The sequence below is a fragment of the Carettochelys insculpta genome, chromosome 9, assembly GCF_033958435.1.
Source record: "Carettochelys insculpta isolate YL-2023 chromosome 9, ASM3395843v1, whole genome shotgun sequence".
Lineage (NCBI taxonomy): Eukaryota > Metazoa > Chordata > Testudines > Carettochelyidae > Carettochelys > Carettochelys insculpta.
Window position 1 is genome coordinate 12945844 of NC_134145.1, and position 16619 is coordinate 12962462.

At 47.4% G+C, this 16619-nt stretch overlaps 2 protein-coding genes across 5 annotated transcripts in view; one reads left to right on the plus strand and one right to left on the minus strand.

Moving 5' to 3' along the window:
- Positions 1–2639, plus strand: part of ACOT11 (acyl-CoA thioesterase 11) — a 67009-nt gene extending 64370 nt beyond the window's left edge. For all 4 annotated transcript variants that reach the window (XM_075003013.1, XM_075003015.1, XM_075003012.1 and 1 more), the window contains 2 exons: positions 34–160; positions 807–2639. In XM_075003013.1, coding sequence (XP_074859114.1) covers positions 34–160; positions 807–962 — 283 coding nt within the window. In that variant the 3' untranslated portion in view covers positions 963–2639. The remainder of the gene's footprint in view (positions 1–33; positions 161–806) is intronic.
- Positions 2640–3556: 917 nt separating this feature from the next.
- FAM151A (family with sequence similarity 151 member A) lies at positions 3557–16338 on the minus strand. Its single transcript, XM_075003250.1, has 8 exons — positions 15046–16338; positions 13818–13964; positions 11727–11879; positions 11240–11399; positions 8935–9159; positions 7803–7942; positions 6033–6176; positions 3557–5124 (listed from the first exon to the last, which is right to left on the minus strand). Exons 1-8 carry the CDS (start codon positions 15179–15181, stop codon positions 4457–4459), a joined length of 1773 nt encoding a protein of 590 aa, XP_074859351.1. The 5' UTR covers positions 15182–16338; the 3' UTR covers positions 3557–4456.
- Between the last annotated feature and the right edge of the window lie 281 nt (positions 16339–16619).

The following is a 16619-nucleotide window of genomic DNA, read 5'->3' on the forward strand; positions in this document are numbered from 1 at the left end:
AACTGCTCCTAAGCAGGTTTCCTTCTTCTCCAGTGACCCGTACGTCATCGCATTCAGGTCAGTCACGCTACCCACCTGCCCTCCAAACCCAGACTACACCCGAGGGGAGACCATGTGTTCCGGCTTTTGTATTTGGCAGGAGACCACCGAGCTCACCAAGGTGAGGCTTTCATCTCCATGTAGGGTCATGGCATCAATCACCATGGCCTTCACCTGACTTCCAAATCCACACGCTTGTGCGGGCTGGCCTGTGGTGGCCATTGGCTCTCAAAGGTATCAACATCTCCATTAGCCAGGGGGGTGCTTGACATCCCCTCCAATCCAGACTCCGCCCTCACTCCAGCCACCACATTTGTGTGCCTCACCAAAACTTTTCCAAGCCTCTCCCTTGCTGGCTTTGCTTTCAGCATTTTAGGTTGGAATTCACCCTTGCGTGCACAAAGCCAGAAGAATTTGTGTAGGAGACTGAGAGGAACTGGGTGTTCATTGCCCCAGGCTTCAGAGAAACCTTTCCACAGCTGCTATTCCAAAGGAGGCTTTGTGGGACTTTGTGTGTGTGGGGTGGGTTTGGGGGGGGTGGGGGCAGGACAGATCACAGCCACTGGATCAGAGAACCTGGTAATTCTCTGGCCTCTCCATCCCAAAATCTCTGAGCTATTCAGAGCCACTGGGGAGAACCCTGATGAGCACCGGGCAGAGGAAGCCAGTAACTATGCTGCTCTTTCACGTATTAGAAAATGACTTGTGGAGGTGTAAACCTGTGGGTGTCCTCAGAGCTTCCTTACTGAATGTCTTGTGCATTGCAGGTGTCCTATTACAACCAGGCTGCTCCAGGGTACCTAACTTATGTCACAACTAACATTGCGGGACTGTCCTCGGACTTTTATGTTACCTTCAAAGCCTGTGAGAGATTCCTGCAGAAGAACAAAGAGGATATCGCAGTTGGGCTACAGAATCTGTAACTGCTGGCCCTGTTTGCACCCTGCTGGGTGAATGTCTTCTGCATATTGAAATGAGTGGTGTGTGCACATGAGAGCCCATGGAGAGTAATTACTTAGATAATGTTAGTGGCGTTGCACAATGACTTGAAATCCATCTAGTGCAGTGTGACTGAAATCCACTCTTCTCTCCCTTGTGCTTGGTGGGAATGACGATCGGACATGGAATCTCTTGGAGCCAGTCTAATGAATCAGGGAGTGGGACTAGTAGGGCTCGAATCTGTGGCTACTGTAGGGCTTTGATTAGAATTTATCCGAGTGAAAAATTTGGCTGGAGGTGGGATGGGGGAGGTAGGGTCTAGTGGTCCGTATGAGGCCAGTGTTTCATTGTCAAGTCAGTCAACTCACTCTGAGGTGAGGCACTGTGGGGGGGTGGAATCTGTTTAAAAGGCACTGGCCTGGTTTTATTTTTTGTCAGTCTTGTAACCTCATGGTCAGGAATTGGCTTTCTAACAGCGTCACCTGCACTCGAGCATTTGTACAAAATAACTGTTACTAAAGGGATTATTTTTTCACTGGTTCTAGTAATTGTGGCAGAATTGTCCACTTTTAATCCAATGAAGTAAATGAGGGCAGAATAATTTGGGTGGAGGGAGGGGAGAAGGCTAGTCTTGTCTCCTGTAATATGGTACTGTTGTATTCTGACACACAAGGCATTATGATACCAGATACCTCACTGATGCGCTGCAGTTTCTCGTTCTGTCTCACATCATATAACGAATGGGTGTGGTAGTAAAGAAGCCCATTCATTGTATGACCTCAGCAAGTCTCTTTGCCTAGTTTTCTTTAGTTACATTCCTTGATTGGCCCAAGAGTGAGGGATATGAAATTGTTTTATGTGGAAGAAATTGATTCCCGTAAGAATTTTTTTTTAAACCTTCGCTGCTGCTGTCAGAAGAATTTTCCCCACTTGTTGGTAGCTAAAGCACAAGGGGATGAGTGGCTGGTCTTCCTGCTTTGTGGGCCTGTTTTAACTGTGCAACTTGAATTTCTTATTAAAATATTAGTCTTCACAACCCAGACGTCTCCTGGATTGGTGGCCGAATGTTTAGATCTCTTCAGGCTGTCTCAAGGCTTCTTGCTGCTGATCAGCGCTATAGGTGTGTATGGAGAAGTGACCATTAAAACACATCTGAAAATACCTTGTGGGCATACTCTTGATACAGACCCATACGCAGAGGGGGTATGAAGAGTGCAAATGCACCCCATCCCCATGTCCAGTTTCTCTCCCTTCCTCCCTGCTGCACTGTGCAGGGGGAGCCTGCAGGGCATGATGGGGGAACCCAAGGCTCCCTAGGGGCTGTAGATCTTTGACTAGCTCCCTGCCTGGAGGGCTGGCCCTGGAGCAGGGAAGGGACTGCTTTTCCTGGCATGCCCCTGCTGGGTAGCAATGAGAAAGGGAGGGGAAGAGTGTTGTTTTTCATGTATGCTATTACATCAAGTTCCCACAAGGTAATTTCTATAAAACCTTTTTACTATATACATTTTTAGTATGTTCTAACAAAATCGTTTTTACCAATCACTGTTTCTGCTCAGATTTTTCATTAACCTCTCTTACACACGCTCATTGCATGCCTGGCTTGAACTCCTTTATATATAAATAACACTGCGGTCCACATTTACCAAAAAAAAAAAACAAAACATCCCCCTCACAGAAATGCCTGTGTACAGGTCTATGATACATACACTTTTCTGTAAGGTACTCTCAGAGCCTATCTCGGAAGAAGAAGAATTCCCCTCTCCACCGCACTATTACTTTCTAGAGGTGGTTGGTCACTACCTATACAGTGCCTGTGAAGCTGGTACAGCAGAGAACTGGATGGTGAGTAAGTGGAATCCAGGCTTATCTCCCAAGGGTATTGTGATACAAACCACTGCAAAGAAACGGAGAGTAAGCCGTGCTAGTCTATACACTATCAAAACAAAAAGCAGTCAAGTAGCACTTTAAAGACTAGCTAAATAGTTTATTAGGTGAGCTTTCGTGGGACAGACCCACTTCTTCAGACCATAGCCAGACCAGAACAGACTCAATATTTAAGGCACGGAAAACCAAAAACAGTAAGCAAGGAGGACAAATCAGAAAAAGATAATCAAGGTGAGCAAATCAGAGAGTGGAGGGGTGGGGGGGGGAAGATCAAGAATTAGATTGAGCCAGGGATGCAGACGAGCCCCTATGGTGACCCAGAAAGTTCCCAGCACGATTTAAACCATGTGTTAATGTGCCGAATTTGAATATAAAAGTCAAGCTTAGAGAGAAGTGGACGAGTTGACTTATATTCAAATTCAGCATATTAACACATGGTTTAAATCGTGCTGGGAACTTTCTGGGTCACCATAGGGGCTCGTCTGCATCCCTGGCTCAATCTAATTCTTGATCTTCCCCCCCCCACCCCTCCACTCTCTGATTTGCTCACCTTGATTATCTTTTTCTGATTTGTCCTCCTTGCTTACTGTTTTTGGTTTTCCGTGCCTTAAATATTGAGTCTGTTCTGGTCTGGCTATGGTCTGAAGAAGTGGGTCTGTCCCACGAAAGCTCACCTAATAAACTATTTAGCTAGTCTTTAAAGTGCTACTTGACTGCTTTTTGTTTTGTCACTGCAAAGAAACTGTCGCTCCAAGGAGAACTAGGAAGAAGTTGGGCTGTTTGGAGAGTTCCACCTTAGCAACAATTTTAACCCCCCAATCAAACTGTATTGGGTAAAATGGACCCACAGCTCAAGCAAATAACATGACATTTATTTTAAACAGTCATTTGTATGACGGTAGTTCCTAGAGGCTATACCTACCTACCTACAATAAGAAGTCCTTGCCCTGCAGAAAGATCACAATCTGCTACAATGCACACAATTAGGAGAGAGGAAGTACTAACTCTGTTTTGGGGAAACTGAGGCATAGACTACAGCCTGATTTCCCCCCCCCCCCCCCACCTCCCTGCCACTGAAGAGCTCAGCGTACAGGGTGCTGCAATCTCAAATCTAGTTGAAAGCTTCTATTGTGATGCTTTTGGAGTTCAGAGCTTCTTTTGATAATCTAGCCCTAGGGTAGGATTTTCACAAAGTGGAAGTGTGTGGCAAAGCTAGGATTTAAACCCAAATCTGAGAGCAAGTCCACTGCCTTAACTCTAAGACCACTTTTGTTTAAAGGGAGACCACAACCCCCTCCATGCGCACACACCTGTATTTGAGCTATGGAGCAGGCCAACACTACAATGCCATTGGAAAGGGTGTAGGGAATCTCTGAGAGACCTGTTCCAAGCAAAAGGTACAACAGATAAATTATATTCTACACACAGAATAATTCTAATGCAGAGTCCCCCATCAGCAGGAGTTAGTGACAGACCTACCACAACTGTGATTGCCAGGGGGAATAGTTGCCAATGATGATCACTCAGGAGAGAGGTTTGGCCAACAATGGGTCCTGGAACAACTTGAGTCACTGACCAGACTGTCAGGGAAGTTCTAAGAACTTAAGACATCCGCCACCAAAGAAGTTCTGCAATGTCTTGGAATCTTGTAATAGACCCTTTTCTGTGTATGAGCTCGGAGATACTGGAGTCCTGGCAAGCCATCGCAGTAGCTACCCTTGGAGTAACTCTGTTGCACAGTGAGGGTGTAGCTGGGTGAAATCTCCAGCAGCTTTGCGGTGGCGATCCACGAGTGACTCAATGGCACAGCTTCCAGCTGAAAGGACACTTGTTGCCAGAGATCCTTACAGAGCATGAGCATGTCATCTATCAATGGGTCTGTGTAACCAGCACTTAGCGCTTCCCTGGGCCAGGCAGGGGCTATGGTAACGTATGGGAAAATGTTGTTGATGGCGGTTAGGAATTCTTCACCCGCTATGTGCCCTGGTGTCTCAAAGCGTCCAAAGGAGACAGCCATGCTTATCCAGATGGGATTCCATAAGAGATTCTGGGCATATAATGTCCTGAGGAGCTCTAGAGTAGGGTGAAGTGCTCCTGGTTCTGTTATGTTCAGGTACATGCCCCAAGGACTGAGCTGTCTATATGCTGTGACTAGACACTCTTCCAGGGGGAGCCCTGCTGAGGGATGGAGCGCAATGGGAATGAGATTTCCCCTGGTGCTGTTCTGCAATGCAACGTCCAGGGCTATCATGCCACTCCTATCTGGAAGAGGAAGCAAAGGGAGAGGCTACATAACAGCCCGAACCTCTGTGACCCCCCCCTTAACCTATCGAGATTTGTTATTAGGCATTAGCACTAAGATTTGAAGGGAGGAACAGCACTACGGTGTCACCATTAAATTTGTTTGGGTAGAAACAATTCAACAGCTAATTTCCATTAGACTCCATGATATTTATCATTTAACTAAGTAGTAATTAGATACTGATCAGCTCTGTCATTGTTTCAAAGTAGAATCTTAACTGCCGCTAACAAGTGCTGTCACTCATCGACATGTCATTTCCCAGTTCCCAGTGTAGCCTCTTCAGCTAGTTATTTGTGTGTGTAGGGGCGGGAGGGGGGATTTATAACTGATTCATAGCTGGGAGCATTGTGAGACCCACAGTTGGGTCAGCAGTAACTTCCCACCCTCTGACCTTTAGACCAGGCGCACTAGGTCATCTTAATCCTGCTTCTACCTAACCTAGACTTGGTTCTAATATAGACCCTCCATTGCCTGAAACAATGACCTATGCCATAGGTTTCCTACTGCTTTCATAGCTCTTAGTGTTTCAACTTTTTTCCTGGTAGCCAGCTTAACATTGCTCTTGCTCAGTTAAGTCCCATTTCTGTCCCCTTGTTTCACTGCCTCCTTCTCATTGGCATGGTAGTTCTTGCAATACGTTCTGCAAGCTTTGTCCAGGGAGATGTATAGACCACATCACTAATTCACACCTAAGCTGTCAATTACCGTACCTGCTTCGCTGCTCTGCCTGTAAACTGGATTGCACTAGAGAGTTTGTGGGGACTTCCTGACTGCAGTTTGAGAATCACAGTGTGAGCTGTAACCGACAGCTTATGGAAAACCCTTTAGTTCCACAAGATCGGTACATGGGCAAAGACATATCGCTCACCTTTAAGATCTGACAATGTTTCCTGCCTGTTCTCAGCCTGATCAGTCCCATACCACTCTATCCACAGTCCATCGACGTCCGCTGGGTGAAAGTAATCTAACAAATTGCCCCCAGGATAGTAGAATCGCTTCCTTGTTGAATTCACTGTTGGGTTGAGAGAAGGGGTGGGAATGTTGGGTACAGTCATTTCTTTTCAAGGTAATGAGTAGCAGAAGGGGAGCCATGTTAGCCTCTGCAAAAACAATGAGAAGTCCTGTGGCACCTTATAGACTAACATTTACAGGAGCATAAGTTTTCGTGGGCAAAGATTTGCTTGGTCGTCAGATATGCAGCTGCTGAAGTGAGTCTGTGCCCACAAAAGCTTATGCTTTAAATAATCCGTAAATCTGTAAGGTGCCACAGGACTTCTTGTTGCCTTTTCAAGGTAGAGTGTGCACTTCTGTCTTAAGGGCTATGGCTACAGTAGGATGCAATGTAGCAGCCATAAGTTGCTGTCATTACAGCTACCAGTTACGGTAACAGTTGAGACTGTAGTGTAGACATTGTTTACTACTGGTGACATCGGACCTGCTCGAAGTACATCACAAGCTAGAATTTCACATATAGTTAAATGCAAGTTAGCCCCTTGACATCGCTTGAATGTGTCCTAAATAAGCAGCAATTTAGCTAACTGTCTTAAGTACAATATGGTTGTTAAGCTGCATTGTGTCTCTAGAATAGAGCTAATAAAGCCCCATCTTGCCTAAGTGGAGTACGGCTGTTTCTCCTTCTACCAGAGGGGAAGCCACTACACTTCTGCTCTCAAATGGAAAGGGTCAGCCACAGTTTTCACCAATCCCATAACAGGAGAGAAGAACTTGGGACCAATACTTCCTGACCGTACCAGATGACTAACCTGCAAAGTCAGGAGAGAAAATGGACTATTGTCCTTGTTCGTATAAATGAAACCGCAAATCACTTTTTAATTCTTCTACTTAATTTTATGCCTTTTAGAAGCATAGGCCTTCTCAATCGTGGAAGAACCTAGAGAACTAATGAAACCATGACCTCACAAGAGCCTAGCTTAGGTATGATTGGAAGAGGAAGAACATTTTTAGCCCAAGCTGCTTAAAACTCTGGGGTCCTGTCTACACTAGCCAAAAACTTCGAAATGGCCATGCAAATGACCATTTTGAAGTTTACTAATGAAGCGCTGAAATACATATTCAGCGCCTCGTTAGCATGCGGGCAGCCACGACGCTTCACAATTGACGTGGCTCACTGCTGCGCAGCTCATCCAGACTGGGCTCCTTTTCGAAAGGACCCCGGGTACTTCGAGGTCCCCTTATTCCTATGAGCAGATGGGAATGAGGGGATTTTGAAGTAGCCGGGGTCCTTTTGAAAAGGAGCCCAGTCTGGAGAAGCCGTGTGGCGGCGAGCCGCGTCAATTTCGAAGTGCCGCGGCCGCCCGCATGCTAATGAGGTGCTGAATATGTATTGCAGCACTTCATTAGTAAACTTCAAAATGGCCATTTGCATGGCCATTTTGAAGTTTTTGGCTCGTGTAGATGTAGCCTGGGAGTTTGTTTTGGTTAATACCTCCTTCACTGGATGCTTGGGAGAAAGGATGTCTTTGTTCTAGATTTAACTCTGTCCCTTGGTTTCTTCTCACCCTTTGTCTATTCAGGTTAGCTTTTTTTAAACAGAGACTGTCTGCTCCTATGTGCAAGCGCAGTGGGGGGGTCCCCATCTCATTTGGTGCTTTTTGGCATTGCAGTAATACAAACTTACGCACTGCTTCCTTGAACTGAGACAGAACAGGCTCATAAAGGTCATAATAGATTTGTTCGGCACGGCTATTGTCCCGAATGAACAGGAGATCTTCCACTGTGACTGGATCAGTCTTCCCCTGCCACAGAGTCAGGCTGTACCTGCAGAGAAGAGAGGGCAGGGTGCTGGCATGGACGTCTCGTAAGCCCTCTGGCTGGTTGCTCAACAGTTGGCGGTGCAGTGGGCTAATTAGTCATCGCTAGTTTGGTCCCTTTCACCCAGCAGAGTTCCCTCTTAAAAAGAAGTGGTGTTCTATAGATGTAGGGCACTGGGCAGATGATACTGTCCTGCTCCTGAGTAGTTCTCTTTTAACAAGAGATACTGTATAAAGGTTAGTCATTTGTAAATGTCTGGCTATTGGAGGGTTTCTGCAACAGGGCAATAATTTGCACTTAGAGGCCCGACTACTAGGACCTGCATTGTATGCAGGGAGTGGGGGCCAGTACTGTTCTTCAGGTCAGTGCTTCTCAACCAGGGTTAAATGGACCCTTGGGGAATAACCAGAGGTCTCCCAGGGGTGGGGTGTGCGTGTGTCTCAACTCACCTGGATGAGTGTTCCTCGACCCAGAGCTTGCACTCCCAAGAGTGGTCATGGGTGTGTGTGTGTGTGTGTGTGTGAGAGAGAGAGAGAGAGCAAGCGAGAGAGAGAGAGATAAATGCTGGGCTGACATTAGGAGGTGGCAAACAGGGCAGTTGTCTGGGGAACCACACTCCATAGGGTTCCCCCCAAAACTAAGTTACGTGCTCCAGGCCTGGATGCAGGGCTTGGGCTTCAGACAAGACTCAAGTGAAAAATGGGCTCCTGTATTTCACGGCAAGGCATGGAAAACGCTCACCTCCTCACAGGCTTGTTTGGTGAAAAGGAGAACGTCAGCAATTGTTCAGAACTAGTGGGCTGTGACGCATTTGTCTTCTGAGCTCTGATTTTCTTTACAAACAGTTTTTCAGTGAGGTGATACCAGGGCTACTCAAGGCAAACCCAATGCCTGAAAGGGCTACAGTTGTCAGGGCAAGTTGAGAAGCCCTGTTTTTAAGTGGTTTAGTTACTCCTGCGTGAAGCACTAAAGATGAGCGTGTGCTGTTCACCCCTTACCTCTCAGACTGAGCCAGCAGCCAGCTGAAATGAGGCCAAGCCAATTTCACCATGACGGCCCTGACAGGGAAGGTGACTCTTTGGGGCAGTGTCCCCACAATACTGTGCATCTCTTGAATCATGTTCTGAGTGTACATTTTGTTGGGGAACAGAGACGAATAGAGGGTCGTCCAGCCTGGAGAGAGAGTGCAATTTGGGTACTTCCCTTGGACGAGTGAGAGGAATCTAATGGGGTAGAGAGAGAACACATGGAGAGCACCAGTTATTGTTAAGAGCTGCAAACAACAGGACAGTGGCTATGTGTAATCTACAAACTTCTGAGCAACACCTCCAGATGCCAATAGATGGCATTCATGTACAGATCCAGCCCAGTGGGGCTCAAGGAAACATGTTAACAGTAGGGCTTGGCCACTGGGTGGTGGATGCCCACACCAAGTCAATTGAAGCTCAGGGTCCTGAAGACACGGGGCCCAAAGCAACCAGCTTGCTCACCTTGCCCTAAGATTGGGACTTTGTGTAATATACACACATGCTTTCTCCTTGTCATAGACAACTAACCTAACAATTCCAACAACAAAACTGAGCAGCTGGGCAGAACATGGTAGAAAATCCTCATAGTGATGCATACAGATGGGGATCTGTGCTGAAGATGGGTTAGATATTGCTGTAGCTCAAAGCCAACCCTTTGGATCCTTGGATTGCTCCTCAGAGCTAGCAGAACTAGTCTCCCTATAGATTCACATAAGGCTGCAAAATAGTGTTAGGCGAAAATACCTGTCTGGTGACAGAATTCTGAACAAAAGATGGCCCTTTAAAATGTTCTAGCTATGTATAATTTTCAACAGGTGGGGGACTCTAGTCCATGTTTAGATTCCCATGTACTTTATGTAGTGCAAGTGACTCAGTAGTCTGGAAAAACTGTACAAAAATGTACAGCCTAGTTGTTGGTGAACCTTAAAGTTTGGCCTTTGGACAGGCTACCCATTCCAACTAATTAAAAAAAAAAAGATTGGGGCATTTTGAAATCCTGGGTTAAAATGTCATCAGAGGTTGATTTATAATTGTATAGAAAACAGTTTTCTCAAACTTTTTTGTAAGTTTTTAGAGTAAGTTCTGTAGGACTCCACTGATTTGATTCCTATTAAACTATACAGGACTGTTTTTTTTCTCCCCTGACAGAGGAAAAAGTTCAGAGCCAAATTTAAAAGTCCATTCCATTTGTCTCACTTTAACTCATCTTCTGGTGGTGTTTTTTTCCCACTAGAGTCTGAGCTAAATTTAGGATGGAAACCCAGATTTTCAGTGTTAACTATCAGAAGAAGTCCAGTAGCACCTTATGCTTCAAAATATGTTAGTCTATAAGCTTTCATGGGCAAAGACCCGCTTTGTCAGCTGCATGAGTGTTAACTATGTGACTTTGGGCTTTTTTATGGGCTTAAAGGTATTTTTAATTTTAATTTTTAAAAATACAATATAAGAGCTTCCCTCAGTAACAAGGTATGCCTTGCGAAATTGGGACACAGCATTTTAAACCCACAGAGTCTGAAAATCAGCTTCTCCTTTACTTACCTGCTAAGCTCTGCTCATTATAAAAGGCTTCACAGGTGAATCAGTTTGCTGAAGGAGCCCAGCCCACAGAGGAGGGAAGAAAGCTCTCCAAACTACACATCCCATAGGGCACGGTGCTGGTGGTCCCAACTCCCAGTGTGTTGGTTTTCAAGTGTGACTCCTGGGAGTGATGGGGGGAGAGGTTGGAGGAAAAGTCCAAATTCTCCATGGAAAGCTGAGACTTTCCCCAGGCAAAAATGTTAGGTTTAAAAGCACAATCTTCTGCCAAAACAGTTTCAGTGGAAAATTTCAGAGTAGCCCTGCCTAGAATGTTAGCAGGTGTGATGGGGCAGTCAAGGATTATTAAACTCCAAGTTCCAGCAGGCAGTTGGAAGAGGGAGTGATTTCTGGAATCTAAATATATTCTCTGGGGGGCTCGATCCCCGCTCACAAAAATAGCCACTGGAACAGGGACCTAGGATCTTAAACAGTTGGTTTCCTTGTTCATTTTTTCTATATAAACTTTTTTGCCCACCTTTGTCAGCTCTTTAGCTGAACTCCATTCGGGGCCCTCTTCAGGCTCACAGATTTCTTACTGCAGTGGAGAGTTGTGCTGAGGGACCAGCTGACATGGCTAGTGTAGAACAGTCTTTTGTTCCAAAGCTATGCAACTGATCTGGACAGCCTGGACATACTTAACTGAAAAGTGCAAAATAAGCCATGAAAGTGATTTAAGAAAAAAAACTATTTTACTTACAAGCTTGCATTAACGGCAGTGTTTATGGGAACATTAGGCCCCATTAGAATATCTGCATTTAACCACACAGGTCTGTTGATCTTCACTTCTGAGGATTTTTTTAGTAAAATATCCAGAGATGGGCCGACTGCCTTGATGCTTTTGAAATCTAGCTTGATACCTGTCCAAGAAGGAAGGAGTGGGGAAATCCCATTAGTATTTGATGTTAAAAGGCTGGGATTCTCTGCACAAGGGTAAATAGGAGTCCTGTTTTTGCAGCACTCAACTCAACAGGGTCCTGGTCCAAGGTTCTCCTCGGCATTATGGTAATACAAATAATTGATGATAATATCCCTAACATTTCCTCTTGCTGGTCCCCAGCACTGCCTCATCATTCCCTGCCAAGCAGGATGCAATGAGCATGCTTTTGAACTTCATATGTTCACAGGCCCCTTCAGCAGGGCAAAGGGCCACCTCAACGCGGTTAGAGGTATACTACTTAGATTACCTTTGCTGGAAGAGTTAAGGACGACATCCAGCCATTCCTGGAAAGAGTTGTCACTGTAAATATCAGGGGGATGGGCCATGATGGGCTTGTCTGTCTCATTAGGTGTGTTATGTCCTTCTATGTTGACATCTGCTTCCAGGACCATCGTGTCACCTGCAGGCACAATGAATTCACAGCATGGCTCCTGGACTGGAGTCTGTGAATGTAAATCACACCCTCCATGCTCTTGTGGAAGTCTTCACTATATATGCAGGCAGCTCCTTAGGGGCTCAATTCTGCTTCGTGCTGAGCACTCCCCAGCAAAGCAGTCAAGCATGTGCATCATTGTGCTGAAGTTGTTGGATTATTCAGGCGCTTAAAGTTTAGCCTGTGGTTAAATACTTTGCTGGATACAGTCCCCCGTGCTCAGCTCTGGGAAGCTTAGGTCCTGTGTCTCTCACAGACATGTATGCAATGTTTGCTGCATCTATATGTACTAGATCAAGGAGCCCTAGTGTCTGTCTTTAAGTGTGACTGGCACCTACGAGGCAGAAATAGCTTTGCCAACAGTTCCGGGCTAATGGATCCTGCTCAGTGGCTGGGGAAGAATGAGCTTCATGGTCCATTAATGATTAGTCAACAGAGTCCTTCCATTAATTTAACTGGCTTCAGATCAGGCCCAAAATCCCCCCGCCCCCAAAGGTGGGTTCTTCCAAGCCTGGTGCTACCCCAATTGCTGCATCAGGCTATTACTGAGATTCCTCTTTTACAGCAGTAACTAGGCCCTGGCCATCCCAGGTGAGTGATACCAGACTGGTTTTCTTTGTGGAGTAGTTCCAGCTGCTCCCTGTGTTGGACCTGAGTTAGGGGATAACTGTGAGGGGCTCTCATAAGGTCAGAAAACGCTGGGTGGTTATTTTTTGGGAGGGAGGGGACTGTCTTGTATGACCATGGAACTCTCCTCCTGTACATTATCACTACAAGATAAAACGGCTTCAGGTGAATGTGTCACAAAACACACGAGCAGTTTTATCTCATGGAGCTATGAGCAAGTCCTGCTTCTTATCACTTCAGACAAGCCTTCCTTGCAACCTGAGAGAGTCTTCTGCTTGAGTCAGTGTGCCGAGTGATATAGTCATCTGAACATTGCGCTCTGAGGACTCTGTCCTTCCTTCATGGTTACTCTTTTTCACTATTACAAAGCCCAATTTCAACCTACTTAGTTTAATCTTAAATGGGGGACAACCTACTCAGAACTGCCTTCGGCGTAGGAAATGTCTTTTTCGTCCCAATCTGATCAATTGAGAAATGAATCATTTCAGTAACTTTACACATACTCAGTTGCCGTTATCTGATTCCAGAAATCTAGTGCGTGCTGTGCAGAGGTGCTGACAGGGACAAGGTGTGTGTGTGGGGGGCGGGCAGCTCCATGGCCTGGCAGGGGTGGGGTCAAGACCAGAAGAGTTGGGGCCAACATTAGTCAGCCCGCAGCACCAACTGGACTGCAGCCCTGGGCGCCATCCCTCCCCCGCCCTCCCCCAGCTGCATGCAGCTGGAATCTCATTGCCATGATGGTTCAAAGGGGCCCAGAGCTCCAGGCCCCTTTGAAGGGCTGGGCTCTGGGGCAACTGCCCCCTTTGCCTCTGCTCCACCCCTGCCACTCGGTGGGCCTGGCTCTGTATTTGTCTGAGCTTCCTACAGGGTGCTCCAGGAGCTAACTCTCCCCTGAGTGAAACCTAGGCCCCACTGACGTCAACCTGGAGGTTTGCCATTGTCATCAATGGAACCAGGATTGGAACCTGCGGCTTTCCGGTATCCTATTATTAGAAGCATAAAGGACGGGGCATAGGATTTGCCAGACTGAGTGTGACCACTGATACCTATCCCCCAGCTTCCTGCTTTTGTCCATGCTTCAAAGAAGGAAAACTCCCAGTACATATGTAGGCAACTGTTCCATGGTGGGCCTGGTGTGGAAGGGCTAGGAACAGGGGCTGGGGGTGGGAAGAAGGTTACTTTCTGCATCTTGTGGGTGATCTGAAGTATGAGAACCAACCCCCCGTGTGCAGCTAAGATAACAGCTGATTGGCAAGGGGAAAACAAAAGATCTTTTACTCTTCAAGGCATCTTCCAGCTCACTCTTCTTGTTGGCAGCATGGGACCAGGTGACCAGCAGTCCATCCTTCCTGGCAATACTCCCCAGAGTGAGCAGGTAGTCCAATAGGTCGCTGTCAGTACCAAAGGCTGGTTTGGGTGCAGAGCCTGCAACACCAGGGAAAAGTTATAATGTGTAATTTTGGAAAGCAAATGTAAAACTAACCCCCGAGTCGGTGAGTGGTTGAAGAATGAACTACAGATGTGAAGGGAAGTCAGCCCAGAACTGCTTGACTGCTCCTAAACCTTGATGTCCAGAAGGAAGAACCCTGTCTTGCTGCAGAATATGCCCTATCATTTGGCTGATTTCAATGGAATACTGTGGTGCAGCTGGGGCAGGGGAAGGGTTAATACCTGGTGCCTAGGCAGGCATCTTTTCGCTGTGACACAATGAAGTTTGTGCCAAGAATGACTGTGAGGAACTATCCTGTGAATCATTTTGCGAGCACCAGTCGTAAGAGCTACGAAGGGGTCGCACCAGAATGTAACGTGACGCTGCAGAGGCTGAACAATACATATTTTTGATCCTTACAGGTATCACAATGTAGCTTCTGAGCCATACCAGGGCAGTGGTTAAAATCAAACAATTAAGACTACTTGCTCTGTACATTCCTCCAGTTCTTAATGTGATGTCAGTAACAGACAGTTACAACTCAGGGAAACAACCAAAATGTAGATTTTCCCTCCAGGCTGCCAATGTGTATGTTAAACTGAACTGACCGCAGTCTCGAAGGACAGCTGTTCCACCTTGAAAGTCAGTGTCCATATAAGCGTGGGCTGGCATTTATAACAACACTGAAATGTCACTTCTGGAGAAGCTCCCCTTACAAATCCTTGCTGCAGACAGCTGCCACGTACACCATTTATTATAACAAAGGAAACTCATTCCTCCAGAGTGAATGGGGTGAGAGCTGCTTCCTCACCCACCAAGGTGCACACGTACGCAGACCCATCACACAGTCACCAGCACATCTATCACACCACCACGTCTATACTTCTTTCTCTCTCACACTTACACGCACACGCCCAGCTACACGCAGACTCCCCTGCTGACGTCCATCCTGCTTGCGTCGGCTTCTGTTCCCCATGCAAACAATTTAGAACTAGCCATTTGCCCACCAGATGCAAACCCTGGAGCCAACCAACCGCCTTCCAAGGCCACGAAGCAGTTACTGGTCTGGCTCTGTACCTTGCGGGGGATTCCTGTTAACGGTCAGGCACACCGCCAGCGCGATGCAGGTAGAAATCACGGCCACAGTGCAGACGCCAATCACTGCAGCTCCTGTCGTGCTAATGGAAGGACATCTCCTTGCACTGGAAACCATGCTCGTCCTCCTGGGGCGCACACGCTCAAGCAGTTGGCTTATGAAATTCCAGCTTTCTTCAAAAGAAAACTGAGCACATGAGAGCTGGGGGAAGGCTAATGTTTAAACTCTTGCTGACAGTGCCTAAACCTCAGCCTGTTCCTGGGATGGCTTCTTTCTAACAGTCCTGCCTGAGAGGGCCCCCATCTACCAGCCCAGCCCTGCCTTCGGGGTTGTAGCACAGGGAGGTCTTTACAGAACTGCCCAGGAGCTGCGCCTATGTACGCTCAGCCCCTCCTTTCTTCAGCTGTCATGTGGGCATGGCTAGATCTTTAAGGGCCAAGTTCCATTCCCTTGCTCTCCAAGGCAACTGTGTGTCTCCCTCCCCCTGCTCCTCTGGGCGCTGCTCTCTTCATGTCACGCCTTCAGTCTCCTGAACCAGCGCCAGACAAGTGCTCAGCTAAGGTTACACTGGGAGAATGCGAGCGTGTGACCAGGCAGGCTGAGAACAGGTCTTTCTGTGCCTGTGGGTTTGAAAAGAACAAGTTCAAAGCCACACGGCTGGGATCCCTGGGTGCTGGCATTGTGACTAGCACAGCCAGACAATACAGTCACCTGAATAGACTAGCAGAGGGTTTTAATCTGACATGCACACAAGTCAGGAACGGCAAAGGGACAGGCGTTCACAGGAGCCTTGTCTCATCACAGGGCACGTTGCTGTGTGAAAACCTCCCTGAAGTCATTCAGGTTTGGGTTTCCCTCTCGGGGTGGAACTGGGCCCAGAGGGCGCTGATGGGAACCCTTGTAACTTCACTGAGGTCATTTGCAGTGGTGTCAGTTTTCACTGCCTGGGAGACTGGCCAGCAGGGTGACAGGCAGGGCCTCCCTGTGGCTTGCTGGAGCAGGACTAATGGCCCACTCTCTGTAATGGTTGTTTAAAGCTCTGAGCCCCTGGCTCAGCTGTAGTCAGATCTCAGGGCCCAGAGCCTAGCTGTGGTGTGGGCTTGCTGCAAGGCAGGTGGGGAACTGGCGCAACTGTGCCTGTTGCTGGGAAGCTGAGCGAAAGGAATGGACTGGATGGTCGCCTCCTGAGGCTTTTCTGCAGGCAGTGATTACAGTCAGGCCAGGTGCTGGGCCTGGATGTGCTGGTGAGGGAGAAGGGGGACGAGGTTAAGTGGGAGTGGGAGGTGGAGGGAGAGGGGTTGTAGCTCCCTCCTCTTCCCTGCTGCTCCTGAGAAAGTCAAGGGTGTCGGACCATGCTGTGGCCCTCCTAGAGCCCCGAAAGGTGAGTTTCATCTCTTGGCACACAGTTCCCTTTATGAGAGGGCGGGGGGAGGCGATGGCTTTTCCCACCCGGAATCTTGATGCCTGCAGCAAAGTCCAAAGTGTCCACTCCTGCAAGGTCTGCAAGTCACTTTCACAAACAGCGCTATCTGGGTACCCATCCTTCCTGCCTAAC

Bases quoted from the DNA above. Each gene is read 5' to 3' on its own strand.
- FAM151A (XM_075003250.1), bottom strand. From the start codon at position 15,181: ATGGTTTCCAGTGCAAGGAGATGTCCTTCCATTAGCACGACAGGAGCT. The intron at 13,965-15,045 runs GTACAGAGCCAG...CTGGTGTTGCAG, and splicing joins TAACAGGAATCCCCCGCAAG to GCTCTGCACCCAAACCAGCC. The intron at 11,400-11,726 runs GTAATCTAAGTA...CTTCTTGGACAG, and splicing joins CCTTAACTCTTCCAGCAAAG to GTATCAAGCTAGATTTCAAA.